At 35.6% G+C, this 25,028-nt stretch overlaps 4 protein-coding genes across 14 annotated transcripts; 2 read left to right on the forward strand and 2 right to left on the reverse strand.

Moving 5' to 3' along the window:
- Positions 1–821: 821 nt before the first annotated feature.
- Positions 822–9,273, reverse strand: LOC140978949 (nodulin homeobox). 4 transcript variants are annotated; one of them, XM_073444202.1, is made up of 19 exons: positions 9,107–9,270; positions 8,923–8,985; positions 8,485–8,569; positions 7,888–8,013; positions 7,632–7,790; positions 7,012–7,095; positions 6,804–6,935; positions 6,114–6,332; positions 5,501–5,632; positions 5,277–5,372; positions 4,653–4,814; positions 4,473–4,573; positions 4,286–4,377; positions 4,075–4,197; positions 3,929–3,998; positions 3,653–3,710; positions 1,806–2,294; positions 1,657–1,691; positions 822–1,283 (listed from the first exon to the last, which is right to left on the reverse strand). In XM_073444202.1, exons 3-19 carry the CDS (start codon positions 8,557–8,559, stop codon positions 938–940), a joined length of 2,499 nt encoding a protein of 832 aa, XP_073300303.1. In that variant the 5' UTR covers positions 8,560–8,569; positions 8,923–8,985; positions 9,107–9,270; the 3' UTR covers positions 822–937. The 4 variants fall into 4 exon arrangements, with proteins under 4 accessions (XP_073300303.1, XP_073300302.1, XP_073300304.1 ...); XM_073444201.1 differs by lacking the exon at positions 8,923–8,985 and having other exon boundaries at positions 9,107–9,273; XM_073444203.1 differs by lacking the exon at positions 8,923–8,985 and having other exon boundaries at positions 9,116–9,267.
- A 2,597-nt stretch (positions 9,274–11,870) lies between these two features.
- LOC140978794 (rho GTPase-activating protein 2-like) lies at positions 11,871–14,581 on the forward strand. The gene is made up of 4 exons (XM_073444015.1): positions 11,871–12,299; positions 12,925–13,045; positions 13,131–13,481; positions 13,731–14,581. Exons 1-4 carry the CDS (start codon positions 11,956–11,958, stop codon positions 14,301–14,303), a joined length of 1,389 nt encoding a protein of 462 aa, XP_073300116.1. The 5' UTR covers positions 11,871–11,955; the 3' UTR covers positions 14,304–14,581.
- A 1,511-nt stretch (positions 14,582–16,092) lies between these two features.
- On the forward strand, positions 16,093–19,399 carry LOC140979507 (U1 small nuclear ribonucleoprotein C-like). Of its 3 annotated transcripts, none has more exons than XM_073444926.1 (6): positions 16,093–16,219; positions 16,312–16,348; positions 16,455–16,497; positions 18,073–18,114; positions 18,208–18,445; positions 18,729–19,399. In XM_073444926.1, exons 2-6 carry the CDS (start codon positions 16,341–16,343, stop codon positions 18,977–18,979), a joined length of 582 nt encoding a protein of 193 aa, XP_073301027.1. In that variant the 5' UTR covers positions 16,093–16,219; positions 16,312–16,340; the 3' UTR covers positions 18,980–19,399. The 3 variants fall into 3 exon arrangements, with proteins under 3 accessions (XP_073301027.1, XP_073301026.1, XP_073301028.1); XM_073444925.1 differs by having other exon boundaries at positions 16,097–16,178; XM_073444927.1 differs by having other exon boundaries at positions 16,110–16,178; positions 16,271–16,348.
- Positions 19,400–22,430: 3,031 nt separating this feature from the next.
- On the reverse strand, positions 22,431–24,923 carry LOC140978723 (protein NETWORKED 3C-like). 6 transcript variants are annotated; one of them, XM_073443929.1, is made up of 3 exons: positions 24,766–24,923; positions 24,151–24,258; positions 22,431–23,342 (listed from the first exon to the last, which is right to left on the reverse strand). In XM_073443929.1, exons 2-3 carry the CDS (start codon positions 24,251–24,253, stop codon positions 22,555–22,557), a joined length of 891 nt encoding a protein of 296 aa, XP_073300030.1. In that variant the 5' UTR covers positions 24,254–24,258; positions 24,766–24,923; the 3' UTR covers positions 22,431–22,554. The 6 variants fall into 6 exon arrangements, with proteins under 6 accessions (XP_073300030.1, XP_073300033.1, XP_073300032.1 ...); XM_073443932.1 differs by having other exon boundaries at positions 24,151–24,262; positions 24,766–24,915; XM_073443931.1 differs by having other exon boundaries at positions 24,757–24,912.
- Positions 24,924–25,028: the final 105 nt, after the last annotated feature.

Consider the following 25,028-nt stretch of genomic DNA (forward strand, 5'->3'; position numbering starts at 1 on the left):
TCACAAACTTATTCAAATTTTTATCAAGTTTAAACGAATAAATATAAATTATAAATTTAAATATTAATTAAAAAATAAATTATATATTTTGAGAAAAATTAAATATTCTTGTTAAAATTTGTAAATTTACTTTAATAATAAATTTAATATATTTTTCTATATATTTCATAACTAATGTGTAAAATTAATAAATCAATTATCAAAATTATTATTTTTTCAATCAAAAGATGACTTATAATATTATCAACGAACATGCAAACAATGCCGGAGCGATATTAGTTGTTGGCAAGAGGTTTGGCCATTGTTCCAAAACTGATCCATCCCCTGCCACCTACGATCCAATCTCCAGAGACGTCTCCTGAACGCGTGAAAGAGGAAACCTGGATGCAGGTAATGTTGTACTTATTTTTCTGGCTCATAATCTGAGGCAGATCCAGGCAAAACTACATGTAATAAGTTTTCCACCACAAAATAATTTCTTGCCTCGCCTCATCCCTCATCTTCCCATCATTCTTCGAACAATTCCTTTGTATAATTCTTATACTGAATATCGTGTCTTCCTTTGTATTGCAGGAGCTCAACATTCAAAGACCACCTACTCCTACAAGGTGTCACCCACAACCCAACCACGATCAAGTTCGCTTACCTACATATGATATGGATTTTCAACTGATAGGCATGATCATTCACCTTATGGTTTTTACAAGGGTTATGGCTTGCTTTGAAACCATAATAATCTTTTCCAGCTTCTTTGTACCAAAGATCACTTTTTTTTGTTAAATTTTTTACCTTCAATTCATATTTATTCAGAAAAGGGTGAATTAAAAAATGCCGACAGCCTTAAGCCATAGCTTGTTTTAATTAAACTGGTGAGAAAATAATCGATTGTAAGTCGCACCAAACCATTTTAAAATAGTCAATTGGCACCATCAATTGCTCACATATACAACACTTTACCCTTCCCAATCTCCTCTGTTTTTTCACCCATGATTGTCACGAATTGTCCGAGCTCCAAAGGCGTACTTGGTAAGATAACATCCTTAGTAGCTGCAAGCGAAGTCCCAAAGTGTTCGTCAATGCTAACCCTAGGTGTACAATCAATAACTTCATTGCCAAAATTCCCTCTGGAAGCAGATGGTACAAAAGAACTGTCCACGGGACTGTGAGGCGAGTTTAACTGAAGTGAAATTCCAGACCCACCTTGTTTGTCAAGATTGTCCCCTTCGCATGCTACACGAACATCCTTAGCAGCACGAGCGAGCTTCGCCTTTCGGTTATTAAGCCTGTCCATAACAGGGAACAAGGACAAAAAAACAGTGTCATGAACAGGTAGGAAAGATGGTTTTGAAACCTTAACAGCACTAAGTGATCAAAATTGATCAGCAGCTGACAACACCGACCACATTTCAAATTTATAAAACTGGCCACGACAGAATGCTCGTGACCAAAGAGTTCTGTAGTTCTATATTTACCAGTTTAGTTCCCATTCCCATTTCAGTTATTTTACAGTTCCTCATGTTTAACATAATTAATCAACTTTTTTATCAGTCTTTTCTCTCATATATCAACAGAAAATTAATTGAACCATCAATATCTTCTGACTTCAATAGTGCCAACACCTGAAGAGAATAAAAAAGGAAAAATTACAGCTCTCACCAATTTTTGAGCCTTGAAGTAGTCACCTCCGCGCCCTAGAGAGGATATAAGAGAGAAAAAATGAAATTATAACTGAAAAACTAATATGGATGATGCAGTTTGTGTCGATCGTCCGACGAGGAAAAACCATATAAGAATCTGATACTCACGTGAAAACTTAATTTTTCAGCCCAGAGTTGTAACAAAGCTGAATTACGATGCATGTCTGGTTCATCTACAATAGCAGACTCAATAAGTGCTATCTGTCTATCATTCATTACAGTCCGCTTGCGTTTCCTTTGCTGCTTCTCATCAGAATGTAGAGCTTCGACCTTTGAATCATCCTGAGTTTCTCCAAACACACCTCCCTTGAAGTGATCAACATCCATCTGATCGATATGATTTTTTCCTCGGGTGGGGCTAGAATCGGAACCACTTGTTTCAACTGTCCTACTGTCCCTTTCTACTTCTCCCAAATTTACAGAGGTCCCACTTGGTTTACCCTGTTCTGTAATCCCACATTTCCTTTCCCCCTCAGTAGATTGATCATTTCCATTCCCTTTGGCATCTATTCGGTCTCCCTCTAGGGTTGTGATATTCTTCACCATGCATTCGTTCATGTCACTGCTACCATTGTCATGAGTCAGAGCCACTTTGCCCTGTGAGAATAAAGAGCACAGCATCGTAGTTTGAGCACCTTAAGAGGAAACAAAAGTAACATCAACCAATGGAATGCAATGAGTATAGATAGCCCAAATGCACATGCAAAAGGGAACCAAGAAACGAGCAAGTGAAAGGGCGTGATCTATCGGCAGTATACACATAGAAAATTCAAAAACTATCGGATAGGAATCCTGGATTCCTTTATTTCTAGGATTCAAAGTTGTTTCTGTTTTAATAAAAGATTTCCCATAGTAATTATTATCCCACATGGGATAATCTCTAGGATTTAAAATTCTTCTTTGTAAGCTCTAATATTTTAGGGCAGAAAGGAATGAATAAAATCATTAGAAATATTCTCTCAACAAAAGTGTGTGAGATCTGAGGATCTCTCTATAATTCGACCCGCAAACAAAGCAAAAACAAGAGGGTGTAAAGGACGAAAATCAAATAACAAATGGAACATTCCTGACCCTAAAGAATTGCTCTTAATTAACACATAACAAGATCCAAAACCCAGGACCATATATCAAAACCAGGTTGATCCTATTAAATCATGAATAAACTAAACCAAGTGTACTGTGTCATATTGAATGTACAAGCATTACATAAATCCGAGACATGCTCATACAAGTATAACGTAAATCCTTAAACATACCATCACAGAACTCCATATCTTTCTTTCATCAAAATCTTAGACTAAGATTAATGATTTGATCCCTTCTCTGTCCATTTTCATCTCACGTCTTTTCCCACCATATTCCCCTCACCTTACAAAGCCTCATTTGAATCTCCAACCAAATCAATTCACCACTATTATTAGAAACTTTTAAAAATTTCAAATCCTTGTAAGAGAAGTTTGCTCCATACAAACTTCAAAATCAGATACGCAAATGTTCCCTCAAATCAACCATGTTGATGCTATTTGTTTGTAATTTTGGAAGGTCCCATGGACCCCCTTACTGTATCTTTCATTTTTGGATAAACTATGTGATATTATAATTTTGGAGATAATTATGTCAGGGTTAAATAATTTTGCCATATACTAAGAAGTTGATATTTTATCACTTCCACAAACTGGCATGTGTATGTAGAAGAATATAACTTTAGGTTTCCATTCTTCCCAAATAGATTAAACTAAACCAAAATTCACCTCAAACCTATAACTGAGTTTCTGGTCCCAGAATACGGAATTTTCAAATTTGCTTCCCTAAATTTCTCCAGTTGACACAAAACAACAATTGCACCATGACTACTAAAGGAAGGAAAAACTAGTTTTCAATGCAAAGATTGTAAAAAGACCAGCAAAAAATGCTAAAAAAAGTAGTGCACAAGGGAAGAAAGGTTTTACTTGGACCTGATTATCTTCACATGGAGCAGGAAGAATCAAAGATTCAAACTGACGTATAAAGAACCTACAAAAGATAATTAGACTCAGGATATAACCCCGCAATAATTAATCAGGGGATTCATACATATTAACTGTGAAGCAAGTAGCAGATTCATTATAAAGACAGCAAGTAAAATCTCAACAATCAGAACTAAGAACAATTTCAAGAAAAATTTCTGATCGTTGAAATATGTCCCAAGAAACATAAAAACATGAAGGTATCAACAATTCCATAAAAATTACCTTAAAAGCTGCACATCATCTTCATTTAAAAATCGAGGAACTAATGATTCTGCATGACTCAGCAGTGAACCTACATACAAAACAATTGTTGGAGCATAGATGCATCTAATTCAATAAATTGTAGGGTATTCGGGATAGGTTGTTACACAAGCTCTTGGTGACAGTTGTAGTTTTTCCAGCATCAAATGCATATGAGCATCCATTGGATAGATTCTGGCTTTCCATTTGAAAGAACTGAACAAACTTGTTGAGAAAGAGACCCTTCTCATCTGGGGATGAAACAGAAAGTTTAATACTAATATATCAGTCAAACAAGAAAGTTATCCAAATCAGATGTGAAAATGAAATACATTTTACCTCGACATACATCCGGAACATAACAATGAAGATTTGCGATCATTTTGATCAATAAGGATGTCCTCTGATGCGCATAAGAAGCCCGAGGTACACTGAAATGAATAAATGAAATTTGAAATCACCGAGTTCAACAAATTTAATGGAGGAATAAATTCTTAACCATCCAGCAGCTGTAAACTAGACATACTCTAGAGTCACATCATCTTCACAAACTGGGAGATCTGATGAACACCAACTAGATAAAAATTCTCCATGTGAGAATAAAAAGATTGCTGCCAATGCTTCAGTCTGAATGAACACAGCATAAGAACTTAAGCAAGTAGATTGTGTAAAACTCATACCAAACTACACTCCAGAAGAGACTTACAAAGTTTATCATAATGAAAGATCGGAAATTTGAATCGTCAGAGAAGACATCTGCCAGGCGCATGGCGTTCAGTTCCAGTTGCCCTTTTGGGTATATTTTCTCAGAGGAAACATTTGACTTATCATGATCAATACCAAATAATTTCTTCAGTAACTCAAGAACCTAAAAATAAGTGCCCCGACGTCATTCAGTGAGGACTGAATCAGCTCATGGATTATCAAATAAGTATAATCACAAGCTAGTTGACAAGAACAAACAAGGATGAACAATCAATATCACTGGAATATAAAAGAATAAAAAAATTACAACAGGAGCATTAATCTAAAAAAAAATAAAAATCCACCACTATTTGCTTCTGCCAACCTCCAGTGCATTTGAAACTCCACAAACTATTGCAGTGAACAAAAAATAAATAGGTCCAAATTAAGCCGGTTAGAGATCATTAAAGTGGGAGAATTTTTTTAAACATAAGCTTCAATGATATTTCAAGGTAAGTCGGCAGAAGCTTTTCATAAGTTGAATAATCATCATGAAATATTCTGGAAATCTTCACTTTAAACGGATCTAATAAATTTTCCTTACATAGTCAAGTTGCATAGATAACATTTTCTTCATGCAACTGACCTGTAATGCAATAGACTTCGCCAAATCCTGACTTCTAGGAGTGTTGGCAACCTCGTCCAGGTAGGACACACTTTCTGCTTCACAAAGGTGCAAGAGCTGGAAAAAAATTACAACTATTTATTGAATAGCAATCTCACGCATGTGTTAACATACATATGCATTGGCTTCTCAAGGAGATCAAGCGCTGCATCGTGCATTTAAGGAACCATGACATTGTAACTTACAATAGATAGAGCTTTAGACTTCAAGCGAGAGACAGAAGTCATATAAGAGGAGAATGTGTCATACAATGATGATATGTTTAAGCTCATCACAGCTTGAGCTAGTACGAGAACCCCTCCATTGCCACATAACTCCTGGAGTTATTCAATAGAAAATGAAAATTATCAGGAAGACCGCAAATGCTAGTACCATCAAGATTGATAATTCAATTTAATAAATAACTGGGAACATAAAGGAGAAAAATACTAATGAAACTTCAATTTCCCCAAAATAAAACATTTTATGGCAAAAAGACAAAAACAAGTAATATTTATGCTGAGAAAACCGAGTTTCTTTCTCAATTCAGTATAAGTTTGAAGGAGGGGGATGTCAACCGTATTACACAGCACTTTGATGATGTCCAGGGAAAACTCATAGAGCTTCAATACGGTATTCAAATTATTACACTGAAACACATATTGCGACATGGCATTGGCGTTCATGAATATTCTTTTAACACAATGTTAAAGGGTATAATGATTTTTAGAGCAGTCCAGTGTATAAATTCAAAGAGTACAGTTGGTTGAAATCAAACATCTACTATTGCTTGGTGTTCAAGTGATTAAGCTTACAAACCTTGTTCTTAACAAGGCGCTCGCGAAACAACTTTTGTTGACATAAAGACTGCAAAAACTGGAGAGAGGAGTCACATTGTTGGCAAAGATGATTCAATGTCTCTTCCGCAGTGGGGGAAGTGTTTGCAGATGACTCAACATGTTCAGCAGACAGCCTGGACTGAAGAAATTTGATATCTTTATGAACTGCGGTAAATGTGGCTTCCATAAACACATCAACCTGCACAATGAACCATGATCAGCAACAAAAGCAAGGGAAACAGATTCATATAATGTTACAATCTCAGATATGTTGGGCCTAGAAAGCCCATACGATCCTAATTTTCCAAAATATTTTAAAAAGGGTAACTGCTTGGAGGCGGGAAACAGGATACATAACAGATTAGAGTTGGTTAGAGGGCATTCAAGTTTTTTTCCCAGGTTTGGCCAGCTACACTAGGAACAGGAGAATATTGTGTTGTCTCTTGTAAAGGAATTGTTTCCTTGACTTGGTAGCACCAGCCAGATTGTGAATGATCTATTTCAATCAACATATTACAATAATTTTGTAGCCCTTCTTGTTGTTTTTTTAAGTGTCCAGAAAATATGATTGTAACATATATGAACACCTCTGATTTAAACGAAAATATACAGAAATCACCTACATTTCAAAAAACCAAGATTCAATATCCCGTAAAACATCATAAACTACCTTGTAATATGAAGTCAACACTTGAGCAACCTCTTGGTATTGTGGAGAAACTATCACTGTTAACAATTTCAAACTGCAAGCAACAAGGGCTGAGTGCAAGAGAACCATGTCATTGGGAGTGTGGCGATGGTCCTAAAATGAAAATTCCTTCCTTTATGCACATCAACAAGAAAGAAAAATTAAGTAATACAATGAATGAGAAAAGAACCTTTCTGTAAGCACCAAGGACAACTAATAGATAAAAGACAAGATCAATTAGCTGTTCTGATACTTTCACATCGTCAAGCAGTATCTGCAACAAAATTTAAAGAATATGAAAATATACAAGTGATAATCACAACACCACCGAGCGAGGGAGGATAGGGGAATAATATTTCATCAAAAAATCGATGTAAGATGAAAAAAAGTATGGCGACGAAGAGAATGGATTTCATATTAACAAAATGGAACAAATATGTAGTTTGTCAAATTCAACAAGTGTTTTGATGGGTCGGGTATAGGAGAGAGCTCGGCAATAGCTCCCACCAGAGAATGTGTCACTACATGCTTTATGGATTATACGTGCTCAACTCACCCGTATTTGATCACTAAGCTTTATTCTCGTAGGATAAACGTAAATTACATGGAGGAAAGAACACATCAGACTAGTTGTTCTAGGTTAAATTAAATAGGTACATATCTTCCATTTTCTTGGTTTTTCAAGTTTTCCTTGACGTGTTAATTAGCTCAATTACAACTTTCTAACCACCCCACGTACAAGTCAATTGAAATAAAACCTACTACTATTTGTCACTTGATAAAAGAATCTCGTATAAAACTTTCTTTAACCTGCTCAATCTTAGGCACTCGAGATGCAAGATCACACATGGAATGCAGCAGAAGAATACCACATAACAAGTACTTGAAAGTGGACTTGTCCCTTTCCCAAGCCATAATCACTGCAATAAGGTGCAAAGGAAGATATCTTGCAAATTTTTCCACATCAATCTGCAGACCAAAGTAACACCCAATTTTGATATTAAAGTTTAATGGCAGAAATTTAAGGTTAATAATAAAACATAACTTCGTAATTCCTTCTAACAACCTGACACTGTGATCCATCTTCAGCAACATATTGGATAATGCTGTTCCCGGAATCCTTTATTAGTTTGCTAAGCTGTTGAGCGCTAAGCTCGTGCAGTGTATTTACAGCAGCAACTAAATCAAGAACCTTTACAAAGACATACCATAGAAAATTATCATGCAAGTTGATGAAAGTTTGCAACATATAACTGTGCCTCAAAAATTATAGATTGAGAGGAAAATCAGCGTCATTATAGGTCAACAAAAGTTTTTTTTTTTAACCAAGTTTTTGAATAAAAAAATGGCAGTTTTGACTTGAATAAATCCCTTTATTTTATCCCTTGAAAACAGAGTGTGGAGGAAAAAATGGATAGGGTAGACAAATTGCATCGAGAAAACCAAAGTCCTGCAGTTTTCCATTCAGGGGTCAGTCAATGAGGTCATCTATTGAAACTCTTGAGTTATGTTCAAGTTCTCCCAACGATAATTGGATAAAATGTAAAATATATTAATGAAAAACGCTGTCAAGTATAACCTGCACTTTCATGCATACACCATAAACAAGCAACAAAAAATGAAAAGCCTTGCAGATCATAACAAATTTCTGAACACAACTCACTGGCTCAGCTCGTCCTCTTGACGAAGTGTTTATCAGCTCAGTGCTGGTGGAAGCTTCATCCCTCGATGATTTCATGTTTCGATATCTGAAAAGAAGAAGAAGATATACAATAAAATTTTGAAATTGTCGGCATATATTTTACATAGAAAACCCGAAAAAAAATTAACAATAACCATTTATCACATAAGAATGTGCGACGCACACACACGCTCTTTCTTCAGCAAAATGTATGGAGAGATCTCAAGAAAACATAGAAGGTATAACAAAAAATATATATCACTCATGAATACGTCGCACCAATCCATTACTCAAATTTTAAATAAAATTTATCGAGAGAGAACCCGAAAAAATTAGCAGTCAAATAGAAAATAATTAGACACGTAGGAACAAACAAGGAAATAGAACATGAATAAACATGCACGCATGGTTAAAAATAACCATAAATGCAGTCACTCAGCCCAAAAGCTCGCCTACGTGCAAGATTCCTCGCGGTTCCAAGCTCTTGTCGTGTACATGAAAGATAACGCAGGAAAAGCATACCAATCAAACCCCCCAAAGTAAACCCTAAAGAAGCATCAAACTAAAATGAAAAACAGATAATAAAATGGAGAAAAAAAAGTACCTGAATTACCGCCTTCGAAGCTGAAATTTGAGATAAAAGGGGAAACTGGAGGAAGAAATTGAGCGAGATTCAGACGAAGCAGAGAACAGTTCCCGACTCCTCGTTCGTATTTTATTTATTTTTTGGTGTTTTCTTGATTGGGGTCCCCAATGCTAATGTGCGCCGTGGTGGCAATACATGTGCGCGCACTTTAGTCTCATGTGTTAACATTAAAATTTAAAATTACTGATTATGGACTTTTGATTGTTTAATTAATGAATCAATTAACATTTGATTTAAAAACTAATTCACGAACTCATTTTATTGTTTGCAGGTACATAAAATTTTTGTATGAAAATTTAGAGATTATATTAAAACATAAAATTTTTGTATGAAAATTTAGAGATTATATTAAAAATATAAATAAATATTTATTATGCTCGCTTAACGAGATGAACTAGAACCAAACTCATTAAACATGATAAATTAGTTATTAATTTACCCATGTCAAGTTATTATTGAGCTTAATAATTTAAAAAATATTCAAGCATAATCCTCGTGATAAACACTTGAATCGAGCTCGAACTTGTCCAAACTTGAGCTTCATACTGTTAAACTCCACTTCGTTCGTGTACATCTATTTGTCCATAATTAATTACATGTATATGCCCACTTTGTCGTCAAATCTAATTGAGTATGTCTCTTCTGAGACGATCTCGCGAATCTTTATCTGTGAGACGGGTCAACCCTACCGATATTCACAATAAAAAATAATACTCTTATCATCAAAAGCTATATTTTTCATGTATGACCCAAATAAGATAATACTCTGAGCATAAAAAGTAATATTTTTTCATGGACGACCCAGATAAGAGGTACGTCTTACAAAATACGATCCGTGAGACCGTCTCATACAAGTTTTTTCCAATCTAATTAGCCATCCTTTTTAGTTTTTGCTTCGTTATTTAGCAATCGAACATAAAATTGTTGCTGTAAATCACCCTTTTTTGCGGTGAATGACTATAGCATGCATGCATGATATATCTATACTATCTATATTATTATTATATTATTAAGTTTGAGACTTTTAGAATAACTATTTTAAAGGACATCAAAATATTTAATTCCATAATTACTCTTCTTATCCTACTAAAAACCTCCTCAAATTACTCCATATTTTACATAGAAAAAAATCTAAACAACACTTCCTTTTTAAATTGAACAAATTTTCTAAATTGCAAATAATTTCGTGTTAATTGTTTAGTATTATTTGATCAAATTAAAAATAATAATAACAAATGCAATCTAAACAAAAATTCCCTTTTAAATCAAACAACTCTTCTAAATTGAAAATAATTTCGTGTTAATTGTTTAGTATTATTTTATCAAATTAAAAAAATAATAATACATACATACAACGCGTGTGCATCTTTTACTAATATATATCAAAATTTGCCTTTTAGTTTAAATTTAAAATATAAAAAATAAAATTACTATACATAACTTTATACATCGTTCATAATTAATTATCTATGCTTAAAAGATACTAGTACCTCCTTAGCATGCAAATGAGTATATCGAATTTTTTTTAAATATATATTTTTCATAATTAATTATCTATGCTTATAATATAAAAACTCACGTGAAATCGTCTTACATGTCATTTTTATGAGACAAATATCTTACATAATCCGACATATGATAAAATATTATTTTCTGTCAAGTGTATTACTTTTGTTTTTATGTATAAAGACTAGTCTCACAAATTTAGATCCGTGAGAACGTTTCATATCAAACTTACCCATAAAAAAATATATGCAACATGATGCCAATTAAAACTTTGTATAAAAGTATACTTGATAATTTATTTCCAATTATATCAACCAAAATATATTTTAGCATAAAATTTTTTTTACTTCAAAATAATATCAATTATCAGTTGAGATTTGTGACAAAAAGCAAGCTAGATCTTCAACATTGTCCATTGTTTTGTATAATTAATAAAATTTGAAATGTTATATTATAATATATCCAGAAAAAAATGTCCTCTCAATGCCACAAAAAGCAAGAAGTTTTTGGAGATCCCAACTTTTATAGCAAAATCACATTTTACCAACGGTCTTCTACGATTCAAATGCAGCTGTTATTCTCAAATTTACCCTTCAACTCGTGCAAAAATCCAAATTTTTTGAAATAAATATTTTAAATTTTTTTAAAAAAATAATATGTCTACATATTTTTAGATAACCAAAAATTGTATTTTTTTAAGATAAAGAAAGCAAATCAAGAAAACTTCAAATCCACAATTAACTAAACACAAGGAGATTTGGTAAACAAGTGGAGTCAGAGCTACCCACAATATCCACTTCATTAATTGTACAAGATATTTAAAATTTTAATGAAAGAATTCTTTATTATACCAAAATTAAATGAAGCCTTTTTATCTCTAGAAAACATACATATTTAAATTGTTTGATTAAATTCGATCAAATATTTGAAATTAAAAATTATTAAAATTTATGCGAGACGGTCTCACTGATCAATTTCGTGAATTATCTTTAAAATACGAAAAAAACATACTTTTTTTTTGTTTTTGAAATGGCTAAAAACATAATCTAAGGTGGGCAAATTTGTAATTTTGTATATTAGGTGAGTGGCAAAATGGAAATATTTACCCCAACGCAGGGCTCGTATGGTCGTGGAAAAGGATAAAGCAGCAGGACAAAAATTTGAAACGAGTGGCCGTTTGAATAAACAGTGATAAAAAATTATTTAATATTATTATTACTTCAAACTTCAAAAACCCACCAGTTCTTGAATGCAATCACTCCCAACAGCTCAAAATCTAGAGAGAGACAGAGAGATCGAACATGGTTGGAATGGTTATGGTGACGAGAGGCGGTGGCTGCGGCGGCGGCGGTTACGGGAAGAGCTCGAAATCTGCATTGGTGGAGGCGCATGATAACCAGCAAGAAGACCAGCAGCATCAGCAGCTCTCATTGATGGATTTCATCTTAGTAGCTCTGAGAAAATCCATGGTTTCATGCCGTTTGGACTGTAATTCCGAGGTCATCTCCGCCGTCCATCACATGGATATCGGGTTTCCCACGAATGTCCAGCACATAGCCCATGTGACATTCGACCGGTTTAATGGGTTTTCGGGGCTTCCCGTTGAGTTCGAGGTTGAGATTCCATGCAAGGTCCCCAGTGCTAGGTATGCAAAAGAAGTTTAAAAGTTTCAAGCTTTTCTTGCTTTGAATTTCAACTTCTTCTTTTGTGTTTCTTTTTCACCGTAAAGTAGTCGAAAAGACATTTCATTTGTGGGTTTCTTCCTTATTGTTGTTAAAATCTTGATGCATTCTACCAAATATTGCTTCTTTAAATCTTGTTTGAGATTTTGGAGTTAGATAAATGAATCATTAATTAGTGAACAAATATAATCTTTGAATTAAAATTTTCCTTAATTAGCTTTTCGTACTTGGTCAGAAGAATATGGGATTTACTCTCTGTGATTTAATCAACAAATTTTGAAGCCTGACATCGTTCATTTACTTAAAATTCATTTATACGTACGCCAACATTTATCACTTCTCAAGGACTCACCTAAAAGCAAGCACCTGGCTTGTTTTTAGATGAAAGACGGCCGTTTAACCATTAGAGAGGACACTGCAAGACTAAATTTTCTTAAAAGTTCGAGATTTGTTCGAGAATAAATCAAGTTTCGCCTTGAATTCTTGCCTTTACTTTTACAAGATTAGATCTCGATCACATTTAGTTACTTTTTATTTTGTATCTAAGACAATGGATGTGGCTGACATTTTCTTATGGAATTATCACAGTGTCAGTGTATTTGGCGTTTCAGCAGATTCGATGCAGTGTTCCTACGACACAAGAGGCAATAGTGTCCCGACTATTCTGTTACTTATGCAGGAAAGATTATATGGTCAAGGTGGCCTAAAGGTGTGAGATTTTGCATCAATTAATATTTGCAGAAATTGGTTTCTTTATTGAGACACCTCTGACTCTATTTACCTGATTTTTGTAGGCGGAAGGAATTTTTCGGATAAATCCCGAGAACAGTCAAGAAGAACGTGTGAGGGACCAGCTCAACAGCGGCGTTGTCCCAGATGACATCGATGTGCATTGTCTAGCAGGTCTGATCAAAGCATGGTTTCGTGAGCTCCCGTCGGGCGTACTTGACGGGCTTCTACCTGAACAAGTGTTGCAGTGCAGTACCGAAGAGGAATCGGTCGAGCTCATCAATCAGCTTAAACCAACAGAGAGTGCGTTGCTAAACTGGGCTGTCAATCTAATGGCTGATGTTGTCGAGTACGAAGAATTCAACAAAATGAATCCCAGAAACATTGCTATGGTTTTTGCTCCAAACATGACTCAGGTGATTTAGGACACCGCCATAGATTCTTTTATGATTTGGTGCCAATCAATGTTCAGGAGCAGATATAGCCAAAAGCCATGGGGGTGATTCCACCTCCTAAAGACTAAATTGCGAGATATTATGCGATTCTTTAAAAAATTAGAGGTCCACCCACAAAAATCTATCGTTGAATTTTTAGATCTGACCCTAGTGTTATTCTTATGTGATTCTTGGCTTAATGATGCTATCCGTTTTTGCTGTTTGTGCTAGATGTCGGACCCATTGACAGCCCTTATGCACGCCGTGCAAGTATTGAACTTATTGAAGACGCTGATCACGAACACACTACGAGAACGCGATGAGGAATCCGGAGGAGGGTATTCTCCCACTTCATCTCGTTCGTTCGACATACAATCTGATGAGGAATACGACAGTCAACAAGAGATGGATACCAGCTGTGAATCAACGGTGTCTGCCTCGGATGATGATGATCATCAAGCTCTGGGTAGCACTGGAGGAAGCAATGACAAATACGAGGTTGAGTCACTGAGGGAGATTGAAGAATGCTTCTTAAGGCAACTGGATGTGAACGAGACTGCGAAAAACGACTTCCGTAAACAACTCGAGGGAATGCTGCGCAGAGAACATGCTAGCCCCAAAAGTAATCAAGATTCTGGTTTTCTGTTTTCCGATAGCAAGATGGGAAGTTCATGCCTCAGCACAAGCGACGGCGAGGACTCGGGTGCAAGTTCAGCTGCTCTAGGCCTTAAGATGGACGCCAAGAGTCAACTCACTCGAGACATGGATATGGCGGAGAGTTCTGTCATCCATGAGCAATCTTGAATGCAGCTGTAACATCTAGGAGTGTGTTATTTTGATTGTAATGCACTGTTCAGTTCAGGGCTGAACTTTCGTGCATGCTTGCTGTATCCGCTAAGTAATTCTAACTAGGAACAAACTTAGTAGTTTTCCACGAAAGAAAGGGAAAGGAATTAGAAGAATCGGTTCTCTCTTTCCTTTTCTTGTGTGTAAGAATCGTTAGACGGAGACTTTCTAACAAAGAATTTTAGTCGTGTGTGTATTGGTTTCCTTTACCATGATGTCTATTTTGACAAGTCGAATTGACTTGAGTAGAATATGTTGAAAATTTTAATGCTTGAAAATGATATATTCGAGCTCGATCCGAAGTTCGAAAATTTAAATTTTTGCGCTTAAGTTCAGTTCAAATTAGGCTCAAGTTCGAGTTTGATTAGAAAGATTTGAAGATGTTCAAGAGATATTCGAGTTAGTTCTCGAAAATAAATACTCAAAAGGCTCGAAAACTATTTATTTTAGATATATTTATATTATACTATTATTAAATTAAAATATATAAGCTCGCGAGCAAGTCATGAACTATTGAAAAATATAATTTATGCTGGAGTTCGATTCGAAAAAAAGCTCAAATATGATGAAGTTCGATAACTTTGAATACAAATCAAATATTTTTCAACTGAACTAGAAAATTTCGTGACCACGTTCACCAATATGTATGAAAATAAAAGAATATTTTTGGATACAATAAGGTTTTTAAAGTACATAAAAAATTTACAAGAGCTAAACTAATGTTTGAAAATTGGCTTTCCTTGTTTTTCTGGCTCGGGTTCAAGTTACTAAAGGGAACCCACATTTATTTTATTCTTGATGATAAACAACTTCACTTGTAGTTCTGTAATTTTTATTTTTCTTTGTTTGGAATTTCAAGTATGAGCAGTCCTTGCTCAATTAATTAATATATTATTATTATTTGGAAAATTATATTTTTTTAAAAAATGGAAATTTGTATTTTTTTGTACTTTATCTTTAGTCTTTTTTGTGCAACGACGTTGAAGAGTGTATCAATATGGTGTTGACGTGTACAATTTCACGGTAATAGTTTTCATAAAAAATGACTAAAATTGTCATAAATCGAAAAATATAAGACTATAACTTATTTTTTAAAGTTAAATTTAATAACATATAACATGAATAATTACGTCCTTTTATTTAAAATCAAACATAATATCCAATATCATATGGGTAAATGTGCATGAATTTTTATAACATAAGTAAAATGTTTGATTAAAAAAATGCAGAATGCATTGACCAATTAATATTTTTTAAGACAAAAATTTGTGTGATACGGTCTCACGGGTCGTATTTTGTGAGACGGATCTCTTATTTGGGTTATTCATGAAAATATTACTTTTTATGCAGAGTATTACTTTTTATTGTGAACATCCGTAGGGTTGACCCGTCTCACAAATAAAGATTCGTGAGACTGTCTCAAAAGAGATCTACTCTATTTGGCAAAAAATTGTGTGAGACAGTCTCACGGGTCGTATTTTGTGAGACGAATATCTTATTTGGGTTATCCATGAAAAAATATTACTTTTTATGCTAAGATTATTACTTTTTATTGTGAATATCGGTAGGGTTGACCCGTCTCACAGATAAAGATCCGTGAGGCCGTCTCACAAGAGACCTACTCACTCTATTTTTAAAGATTTTATGTTTACAAGACTTAACAAATTTTTTTTTAAAATCACATTATTTCAAGCAATTATATGTACATACAACCCGACCCGATCCGACCCAATTGGATCGGATATTCGTAAACTCTCCGGTCTCCAGATTCAATACCCGTAGGGTTTGCTTCTGTTTCAGCTTCTTCTCAGTTCAAAGAGCTGCAACTAGATTGTAAGCCAAGATGATTTTTGCTGAGAATCATTAAATGGCGTGTATGCAAGCATTTTCTCTGGCTGATTCGAAGTAGTTTCCGTATGTTCTAGGATTATATGTTGTCTGACCATTTTTGTTCAAATGATCGCAGGATTTATTTTCGCTTAGCTTAATCACACAATGCCCAGGTAAATTTTTTGTCTAATTATTCTTTTCCGCCTTAAATTTGTTAAACATGGCTTTTGGATCCCCACCCAAAAAAAAAAAGTAGTTATATTTTTTTCTCACTTTCAGGTATTACTGTGACTATTGCGACACATACCTCACGCATGATTCTGTGGGTTACCTCTCTCCCTTCTTATGTAAATTACTTTCAGCTACTCTTAATGCTTTTTTTTTTACTGCCATTAGAATCATTTTTATGGATAATTATTGAAATAGTTTCATACCTGTTGTAAAATTGTATACCTATATAAGAATATAGAATCCATGTTTATAGTTAATTGGCTGCTTGGGTTCACTACTTTTAATGTTGAGCAAACAGTGTTCATTAGCTGCAAAAAGGTTTAGGAAGTTGAAGAAATGTTGATGTTATATAACTATTAACTGTGCAAAATATTTGGGTTATACATTATCAATAATGTTCTGTGAAGGCGGTTTAGCCCACTCAAATCAATTTAATAAATATGTAGTAGCATGGGTTGGGATCGTTCTCACGAGAAGGTTTGAATTTATTTTGCAAAAAATTTTAAATAATTAAAAAAATAGGGGGTTTCCTTGAAATTAAATTATCAACAATACCTGAAAAATTAAATTTTAAGGTTTTGTCTTAAATCATGAAATATTATGCGCAAAACTCAAATCTCACAAGTGTTAGTTATTTCAACGTTTTGTCTTTCTGAACCAAGAATTAAAGTTTAGGCAATAAAACTGAACTATAATAAAAATATGAAAGTGAGTATGAAAGAGAGAAACTGTTGTTCAAGCCATAGCCACGAGTAAGAGGAGAAAATGCAAGAGTCCCCTATCTAGTATATATATATATTTCCTCAAAATTTGAAAATCTAGAGTTTTCCTTCTTTGAAATTCCTTCAAATCTCATTCAATATGGTGCAGAATTCTTCTCCCTGAAGTTTTCTAAAATCTCGAGACATGGCCAGATTTTGTAGGACACCGAGCTTTGATTTTCCTTGAATTATTGGACCCAATACTTGCGTGCATAGCACAGACCTTTCAATATTTTTTTTGTCATGTGTCAGCTCTTTCAATTCATATCAATTGCTATTGATGCATGGCTTCTTCACGTGACAAAACACAACCTCTTTAATTTCTTTCTCAATTCTTCAATTTGCATTAGAATGCACAGCCTCTTCTCATCAACCAAATCCCTTTGTTTTGTTCCTTATGACGTGCTCTTTTTTATTCGTTTCTCATGATTCATCACATGCCTTTCTTTTGCCCCATGTTAATTTAAATTAGCACATGGCTCTTACTTCACATCAAAGTCAAAGCACCATTTGATTTGATTTTCTTCTTTCCTTTTGATGCGACACCGATGTGCTGAATATACCCGAATTCATCATCGTCTTCCGCTGTTTTTACTCACTTTCCTCACTTTTGACTATATGCAATAAAAAACCATGATTAGGAACTATGAAATCAATTCGAACCATTAAAATTCTCCTAATAGCTATAAAGTAATTCAAATAAATATATGAAACTATAAAAATACATCATTCTGCTTAAATTTTATCCGTCTTTATGTTTGCTGCTCATTTTTTGTTGGAAATTGGTGCACTAAAGGAAAAGGTGAACTTTGTGTTTGTTTTGTGTAATTAGTATTGCCTTCCAAAACTATTTGAATATTTTTCATGTTTTAATTTTTATTGAACATCATTGGATGTCACTGCAGCCTTCAGTTAGAAAACAGCATAATGCTGGATACAAACACAAGGTATTTTTCCCCCTTAATCTTCCTCTGGCTCTTGTTCCTTTCTTTAGGCTCGTAGGTAAATGTATGCGATAAATTATTTTCTTATCTGAGCAGGCAAATGTGCGAAGTTATTATCAACAATATGAGGCACAACTTAATCAAAGTTTAATAGATCAAAAAGTAAAGGAACATCTTGGAGCGTTTAGGCCTCCTGTTGCTCCTTATGCTCCACTGAGGCCTGGCATGCCAATTCTACCAGCTCCACTTCCAGGCGGAATGTTGCCACCGGGTGCCCTGTTATTACCAGGAATGAGGCCTCCTGTTTTGCCAAGACCAATGCCCGGTCCTCCAGGTATTTTAAACCTACCATACCAGTCAATATTTTTTTTCTTGCCAGAGTTTGTTTCTTACTTGCATGCGTGTCTTATATGTTTGGGCCACTGTTCCTTGGATAAGGTCTTTAATGAGTTCTAGCTTTTCGGTCAGTGGGTGAGGTCCTATATTGTAGCACTAATAAGATTTTGCATTGTATGAGATGCTTTACTAGCTAAGAAAAGCTATTCATTTTCTCATTTATATTAATGTGATGCATGCTTAATCTTAGACTTGGATAATAACTGTTTCTATTGTTCCAGGTTATATGCATGGTCCTCCCATGCCACAGATGTTGCTTTCCTCTGGTGCTTCTTTGCCTGGTCAAGTGGATGGTCTCCAAAGGCCATTGACTGCTCCTCCCCCATTGATTCCGGGAAGTTCTGGGATCCCTACTACTGGTGCCCCACCAATGTTTCCACCCCCGTTGTACCAAGGGAATGCTCCATTACCGACCACAGGAGGCAACGAGGGTTCTAATACGAACGGTCAAACATCTGAGGTCAATCATTAGCGCAATCAGTCCTGTACTATTTGTTACATTTTGTGGGCCGAGGGAGTATTTCTTGCTTCTTTTTTTTTTTTTTTGAGAGGGTTGTGGTAGTATTTCTGTGAGCAATTTTTTAGGCATGGAAGTTTCTTGTCCAGAAAGATTGCTTATGCTCTCTTGAAGCTAAGAAGCAAATTGCTTGGTAGAGGGGATTATTGACTGGATGCCCTTCCCTTTAAATTTGTGCTTCTGGATCTTTGCCAAAAAAAGAAAAGAAAAATTCAATTATAGCAACCACTACAATTTTTCTACATCAGAAGTTTATTAAGAAAGATGAAACTGAAAGCTACATGTATTGTACTGTACTACAGTAGACTTGGCGCATAAATCACACTGATTATTTTTTGGATTGTATCAGATTAAAGGGAAATTTTCATCCGCATATATCACTAGCATATTAATTTGAAGGGGTGCAGCGACATTATTAGCCGCCGTTAGTTGAAGCAAATGGATCGAATTGAGTTTTATAATTCTGTTTTTCGTATGAGAGTTTGAGCTCGATAATTTTTAAGCATCTTAAAGTTCAGAAACAGAGTATGATGGCCTCGTGTGCTATTTGAGACCTAGTTAAAATAGAGTTTGATTAATTTGATTTGAACTTAATTGACTAGTATTACTAAACAAATGCTAAAAATATGCTTCATGTCCTGGGATGAAATAATTTGGTCAGGATGTATTTGGGTTTTTAATAGCCCTTGTGAAAGATTGTACATACGACCTCATGATGCGATTCTTCAAACATGAAAAGCAATGAGCTCAAAAACAGAGTCACACCCTCGATTCGATGAAATAAAGAACGTAGTGTTGTCTCGATTTTTTGAAACAACTTGTTTCAGTTTGTGATATTCGCTCCTAAACTATGAAAGTTTAATAACAAATAATAACGACAGAAACAATTTAGATTCAAACGAATCTTCAAAGAACTCGTATTTGACCATCCGTGTGAAAACAATCGACAAATGTCATAAAGATTAAATATTTGATAAGTTTGATTTTGTTTGAACAAAACAACACATTGAAAATTTTGATAGAAAACTCACAAAAAAAACTTTTGTATAAACTTAATAATGTGTTTTGTTAATGTCCAAAATTTATCCATATATGTTTTAAAGAAATATATCAATAATAAAGCTCTCTAATTAATTTGAACTCTAAAATATGAAACTAATCTCTTCGCTGTGCAGCACAGCACGTCGGGTGTGCCCAAGTTCATGCAGGTGTACGCGGGCTACTGTAATTCTTCACTTCGGGCAGCAAGGAGCGCGGGTGGTGCGCAATGGTGCGCATGACTCGGCGCTGGTGCGTGGCTGGTTCTGTCTCTTCGCCACTTTTTTGCATTGCTCGCGTGGGTGAGGGAGATTTGGCGCGGGTGCGCGAATGCTACCGCCTTCTTGATCATTTAGCACTTGAATGACGTTGCAATAACCTTAACATTGTTTCCATGTTCCCCAAACCACTCTAATCTTGACGCCATGTTTGTAGGCCTTTCTTGGTAGCTCACTACGAGTCCTTGAAGCAAATCCTTAAATTTCTTGCTGCGTCCTCTCATTATAGGTCATTCCGGCAACTCTAATGGATCTCGTACTTTCTTTAAAACTTTATCATCCATGATCGCATCACCTCATGTCAATTTAGATTTTAGAAGCATTAGGATTTGTGGTATCTCACTAAGTTTTAAGTAGTCAAAAGTGCCATCACAATTGAGTTCCTGACAGAGTCTGAGAAAACCAACCATTGTGTTATCATACGCCAATCACTCGAAGTGGCCCAAACAATTTCCCTCGAGATATAAAGCATCCAGCCTAATGCCTACGAGGCAATAAATTCCAAACAAAAATGGAATAGATTCTGCTATTAATTTATTTTTCCTCCCCACCAAACTCATGGTAAATTTCAACATAGTTGTTTTGTTTTTGTCCTATTCAGACCTTTAAATTCAACTTGGTTGAATAATGTGTACCTTTTAGATTCTTAATTGAAAATTTTGAAGGCCCTTCTCTCATATATCAACTAAAGGTCCGACAAATTTTGCAGAATTGTGGTCTTTTTCCAATGTTTTTTGCTGATATAATACCAAATAATCATAGTTTCAGACACTTCGTTTGACAGAGACCGTGTGATCGGAGTTAGTTTTTAAGGCCAAGAAAGCCAAAATAATTCTCCAAGTTCAATTTTTGAGTAGCAAATAAGCCAACAAATTCTTCAAATAAAAAATGAACACCACCAAGAAGGCCAAAAGTTCTACAAAATATTCCATCTAGAAATTGTTTCGGCTAGCCAAGAATTTCACGGACTTGTGAATGTCTGCAAACAGCCATTTAGGAAAAAGACAGGAAGGACCAACCAACTCACTCTGCATGTGTTCCCACAAAAGAAATGCATTTATCTACTCTTGTCCATTTCTCCCACATGTCTAGCTGCTTCCTCACGCGTCTTCCCCAATCACATCCCGCCATCTGTCACCTTGGGCCCAATTATGTACCAACTCTTTTGACCTCTCTGTGTGACATGGTTCCACCCCACAAATCATTCATCCATTCATTACATTTTCTTGATAAAACACAACTGCATTTATTTCATCAATGTCGCAAAAAGATTTGATCTTTGAGCCAAAGTAACACTTGATTCCCTAATCATTACTTAAATGACTTACTCAATTACACAGCTCTTGATCATTCTTGCTCCCATTTTCATGGTATTTTCATCATCATTTGCAGTACAGAAACAATTGCCAGTCTCTACTATTTCTGCAGCACCAGCATTGTTGCCTGATCCCATCTCTCCAGTATCTATGCCACCAGAATTATCTCCTGATATTACTCCTCTCTTTCCTTCACCTGGTGGCTCTGCGCTTTCTCCAAGTGACTCTTCACTCCCTATCATACCCTCAAGCCCAAGCCCACCAAATCCTGATGCAATGGAGGTTTCCGGCCCCGGAGTGGCATTTGAGCCGACGGATACTTTTCCAGATTCTTCGACAGTTCGGCTGAGTGTCCAAGGTTTCTTGAATTCAATGGTGGTTTTATGTTTGGTGACATTTGGATTCATGGCTAATATTTCTTGGTGGTGAGCCGTGAAGTTCTTTATTATTTTTTTAAAACCCTTCTATATATTTACTTAATTGTGTAGATTTTGAATCAATTTGTTGCTTACTGTTTAGTAGTTATATAGTTGGGTAGTAGAAATGGGGCATGAGATGTTCCCCTTTTCATTGATTTGGAAAGCATGAACAGATATCTGCAATGTTCGACATATTTTTAAATATTTGTCCAATTTTACAAAGTTTGTACAATTCACTTTTATAGTAGGGCATGCCTGAAATCCTTAGCCGGGAGAACACAATTTCACATCATCTTTGAATGCCACCATATGTCAGCTGGAGCTTGAAGAGTGTCGAACCGACTTAACTTGAGTGTGATTTCAAGGTTGGAGACTTTTGATAAAATCAACGAAATCAATATATAAGAATTACAACCTATCAAGAAATTCGAAGAGATGCCTCACTAGATAGAAAAACACGAATAGAATGTAAATGAGGTTCACACAAAAGAATACATAAGGCATAGCAGTTCTTGGTTGATTGCAGTTCCAGAAGAATCCATGATATCTTTTACATTTTTGTTATCATACATACGGTGGACACTAAAGAGCAACTTTACTAGTTGGTGTTTTGCCATTCCATTGAACAATCTTCCAAGGAAATTGCCTTTTGGGTTCTTGAACTCGACGGGGCATTCTTTCTTGGGGGTAGTTTTAGCAGCAACAATCTTCCTCAGATTCAAATTCTCCTCCCTCAGCAAATCTATTGCTAGACTTAGCTGCCTGATAACCTCCCTTTTCTCTTCATCCTTCTGAGTTAGTTGCTTGGTGTTCAACTCCTTCTCTTCTCTAAGTTTCTCCACTTCTGCCCGCAACCTCATCAGTTCCACGTCCACGGCAACACTTGAAACTTCTTCTGTGTCTGATTCGATATTTTCTTGCACCATTTCTTCTTCGTATTCTGGATCTTCAACCTCAGATTCGTCCGTTTCTTCAGGTCCATACACCTCAGAATAGCTATCATATGCTTTATCGGTTAGGCTCAATGATTTTTCTAGACGATATTTGTTGAAACATAACGGAGATGACCATGGAGATTGGACACGAGTTCCGCATTCAGATTTAACGGAATCATATCGCTCAGCCAGGGAACGATGGTTTCGATAAAAGTCTTCGACCATGCCGATGAGTTCAGGTCTTTTCTTGTAGTACATTTCTGCACGTTGGGCGAAAGAATCTGCATCTTCTTCAATTAGCTTTAGCATTTTTTTAGTTTTCTCATCGAGCTCTGCACGTTTAGAAAGAACATCATGTTACAGAAAATGCTTCGAAAATGTGACATGTCGGGAAAAGTAGCAAGGGTCTAGATAATTATCAAGTGAAAGGTGACACTATAAAGTATGTATGGGCTTGAAAATTTATTTCTGGAAGTGCTCTGAGTTTTTTTACTCTATGTGAAGAATTACGAACTGGTATCTCACATCATCTGTCTGCAGTAATAGCGCATTCCATGACCTAAGCACGCAATTCACAATCGAGACAACATGCATTCTAAATTCCCTTGTTGCACAGCTTATGAGACGAGGAAAGACATATGCATGCAGACACTCATATACATGAACCAAGGCATGTTCAACGAGAAACACTTAATTATAATAGCAGGTGGCACTCGTATACTAAACATCCTACTTTTTAATCTTCAACAGCCCTGAATTGATCAAACAGCAAAGAAAGATGGTAAAAGATGATGCGAGGAGAACACAGCAATTCCACTTGTACAACCAAGAATTTTATTCCGGGCGACAAGCCATTCTATAGCAGTCGGATTTAATTACAGCAGAACAAACCAAACTTGCGTTTACACCCAAAAGAAAGCTCCCTTTTCTGCTCATTAATGAAATCTCTTATAGAGTAACTATGATAAAGCACAATCAAGAAGTTTAAAGCACCCATTTCACTTCAAGATTCTACCATCACCAAGTTCAAGTATTTAAAAAAACCTCAACTTTAAAGCTGAGTAAATCAACAGTACTACTAACTTCATCTAAAAATCAAATGGAACGAATACAAAAAGGAAACTAGGAGTATGTTTTTACCCGAAAGAGTGGACTGAAGCCATGGGGACCGATTCGGATTAGTCTTGTTGTGACTGTCAAACCACCACCAGTGCGACGATATGTTGTTCTTCAACTCCACCATTTTACCTACCTTGCGATGAAAAACCGAAACTTCACACCCCAAAATATGATTTTTCAGCATAAAAAGAAAGGGAAAAAAAACCAGATTCAAATAAATTTTCTTCTATTCATAGACTACTTGTCACATTAGCATATACGAAACCACTTGAAACATTAATTTAATACGGCATACAGTGGATTCCATAACTAGCAAAATTAATACTACGAATTTGTGTCACATCTTCAAGAAATTCCTGTATGTATCACCATAAGATGCCGAATCCATTTCTTCCACGAAGTTACACATTCACTGCGTGCCAGGGTCAGGCAGAGAGATACATTAAGTGTATATACACACACACACAGGTGACAGGGCAGAACAACATACACAAGCAAACAAAGTATATGTCTCCCATTTCACATAATCTTTTATTTTCCCCCCAAAAGTTTGAATATTTGAGGAGTCAACTGGCCACTCACATCCACAATAATCAAACGAATGGAAGAAGATGAAGAAAAACATACGGGTCTCACCTCAAACTGCAAAACGACACCGGAACACAAACGGCTTCGACCTTCTCTCTCTGTCTCTCTCTCTCACTCACTCACTCACTCACTCACCCACTCACACTCGCACTAAGTCAGAGAGAAAAATGCATTTGAATAATACCGAAGGTGGAGAGAAGACAATACAAAATTCAAACTCCTATATCCTCGATCCTTGTACTCCCTTCCAAGTATTCCACCAATATGCGCCTGCCACGTGCTCCCTCGTTGCTCGAGATTTTTAAACTTCT

Source organism: Primulina huaijiensis, chromosome 6, assembly GCF_012295235.1.
Source record: "Primulina huaijiensis isolate GDHJ02 chromosome 6, ASM1229523v2, whole genome shotgun sequence".
NCBI classification, from domain to species: domain Eukaryota; kingdom Viridiplantae; phylum Streptophyta; class Magnoliopsida; order Lamiales; family Gesneriaceae; genus Primulina; species Primulina huaijiensis.

Excerpts from the sequence above, each read along its gene's own strand:
- LOC140978949 (XM_073444201.1), bottom strand. The coding sequence starts at position 8,559 with ATGAAATCATCGAGGGATGAAGCTTCCACCAGCACTGAGCTGATAAAC. Across the intron at positions 4,198-4,285 it reads TGTTCCGGATGTATGTCGAG|ATGAGAAGGGTCTCTTTCTC; the intron begins GTAAAATGTATT and ends TTTCATCCCCAG. Across the intron at positions 2,295-3,652 it reads CTCCATGTGAAGATAATCAG|GGCAAAGTGGCTCTGACTCA; the intron begins GTCCAAGTAAAA and ends TTATTCTCACAG.
- LOC140978794 (XM_073444015.1), top strand. The coding sequence starts at position 11,956 with ATGGTTGGAATGGTTATGGTGACGAGAGGCGGTGGCTGCGGCGGCGGC. Across the intron at positions 12,300-12,924 it reads TGCAAGGTCCCCAGTGCTAG|TGTCAGTGTATTTGGCGTTT; the intron begins GTATGCAAAAGA and ends GAATTATCACAG. Across the intron at positions 13,046-13,130 it reads ATGGTCAAGGTGGCCTAAAG|GCGGAAGGAATTTTTCGGAT; the intron begins GTGTGAGATTTT and ends TGATTTTTGTAG.
- LOC140978723 (XM_073443929.1), bottom strand. The coding sequence starts at position 24,253 with ATGGTGGAGTTGAAGAACAACATATCGTCGCACTGGTGGTGGTTTGAC. Across the intron at positions 23,343-24,150 it reads GCTTCAGTCCACTCTTTCGG|AGCTCGATGAGAAAACTAAA; the intron begins GTAAAAACATAC and ends CTAAACGTGCAG.
- LOC140979507 (XM_073444926.1), top strand. Across the intron at positions 16,498-18,072 it reads CATACCTCACGCATGATTCT|CCTTCAGTTAGAAAACAGCA; the intron begins GTGGGTTACCTC and ends ATGTCACTGCAG. Across the intron at positions 18,446-18,728 it reads ACCAATGCCCGGTCCTCCAG|GTTATATGCATGGTCCTCCC; the intron begins GTATTTTAAACC and ends CTATTGTTCCAG.